Raw genomic sequence first — 1,338 nt, 5'->3', positions numbered from 1 at the left:
ATTATAATGTTCTGGACAGGAACTGACTTCTTCCCAACAATATCATTCATAACATTGAGCACATCAAACAAAAAAACAAAACAAAAAATATATATAATAGGTAAACCGGTATATACCAAACGTCATAACATTCTGAGCCGACCTTTAGAATCCACGAGACCCAGCTCCTGGCATGTCCACTTGGAGCTGACCTCCGTGGCAAATGACACACTGCGTTTGTCTGTTTGTTTGTTTGTTTGAGTAAAGAGAAGCACATAGACACAATAATGGTCAGTTAGTGCTGGGAAAATGTCAGAGAAGACAAAAACAACAGGGGGAAAGTAAAGAAATAGGACCTACCAGTGGCGCCCTCCAACCACTCATGAAGCAAGACAGACAGAAACAACAGGGGGAAAGTAAAGAAATAGGGCCTACCAGTGGCGCCCTCCAACCACTCGCTGACACACTATGAGACAGACTGGCCCACAATGACAACATAATTATGGGAGCGACCAATCACAGCTCAAGCGGTATAGAGTGACGACCGGTCAATACAGCGAATACATGGAAGTGACCGGTAAAAACTCACATTGCGACAGCGATCGACCCAGTGAGAGGGTTTAGTTTTTAGTTTTAGAAAAAGTTTTGCGGCACTTTCAACACAAATAGGTCATGTAAGTGCTGAAGATTAGATGTGTTCCTAAAGAACAATGGCGTACAATGAAGGAGAAAAAGGAGAGATAAGGACAATAGATGCATGATAGGAAAGTACGAGCAAATCACACCAGAGCAACTGTCAACCATCTATAATTAGAGGGTAACTCTTCCCAAATAAGAAACTATCGAAGTGAGAAGTCAAAACTAAATCTGTGTGAGTGACCGGTCTCAAGAGACATTATGTGAGAGAGAGTGACCACTCTCGACTGACATAATATGACAGTGACCAATCTCAACTGATATCATATGAGAGGGAGTGACAGGTCTCAACTGGCATCAAGTGTTAGAGAGAGTGACCGATCCCAACTAAAGGACTAGTGTGTGAAGAAAGGCATGCTGCCTTGTGGGTTTCTAGTCGGCACTGACATCACTGTGTGACAGGATGTGGCATCAACTGGCCGGTCGGCTGATCCTGGCACTGACTGATCTACATGCGGAAGACTCCAAACTTTGTGCTGGTCGGTGGGCGGTTGAGGGCTGCGCTGAGGGAGAGGCCCAGCACCGTGCGAGTGTCGCGGGGGTCAATCACGCCATCGTCCCATAGTCTGAGGGGATAGAGTGAGAGGGTGAGTGTGTGTGTGTGTGTGTGTGTGTGTGAGACAGAGACAGAGAGAGAGTGAATGGGGGAGGGGAGTGCTTGTG

At 46.1% G+C, this 1,338-nt stretch overlaps 1 protein-coding gene across 1 annotated transcript in view; it reads right to left on the bottom strand.

Moving 5' to 3' along the window:
• Positions 1 to 365: 365 nt before the first annotated feature.
• The window catches only part of LOC101857024 (methylcrotonoyl-CoA carboxylase beta chain, mitochondrial), a gene marked incomplete in the record, with an annotated part of 13,557 nt that continues 12,584 nt past the window's right edge, over positions 366 to 1,338 (bottom strand). The window contains 1 exon segment of the mRNA XM_013082970.2: positions 366 to 1,241. Coding sequence (XP_012938424.1) covers positions 1,124 to 1,241 — 118 coding nt within the window.

Source organism: Aplysia californica, unplaced genomic scaffold (genome assembly GCF_000002075.1).
Source record: "Aplysia californica isolate F4 #8 unplaced genomic scaffold, AplCal3.0 scaffold00202, whole genome shotgun sequence".
Lineage (NCBI taxonomy): Eukaryota > Metazoa > Mollusca > Gastropoda > Aplysiida > Aplysiidae > Aplysia > Aplysia californica.
Note: the sequence above shows the minus strand (reverse complement) of the source record. Positions and strands in the feature narration are given on the sequence as shown.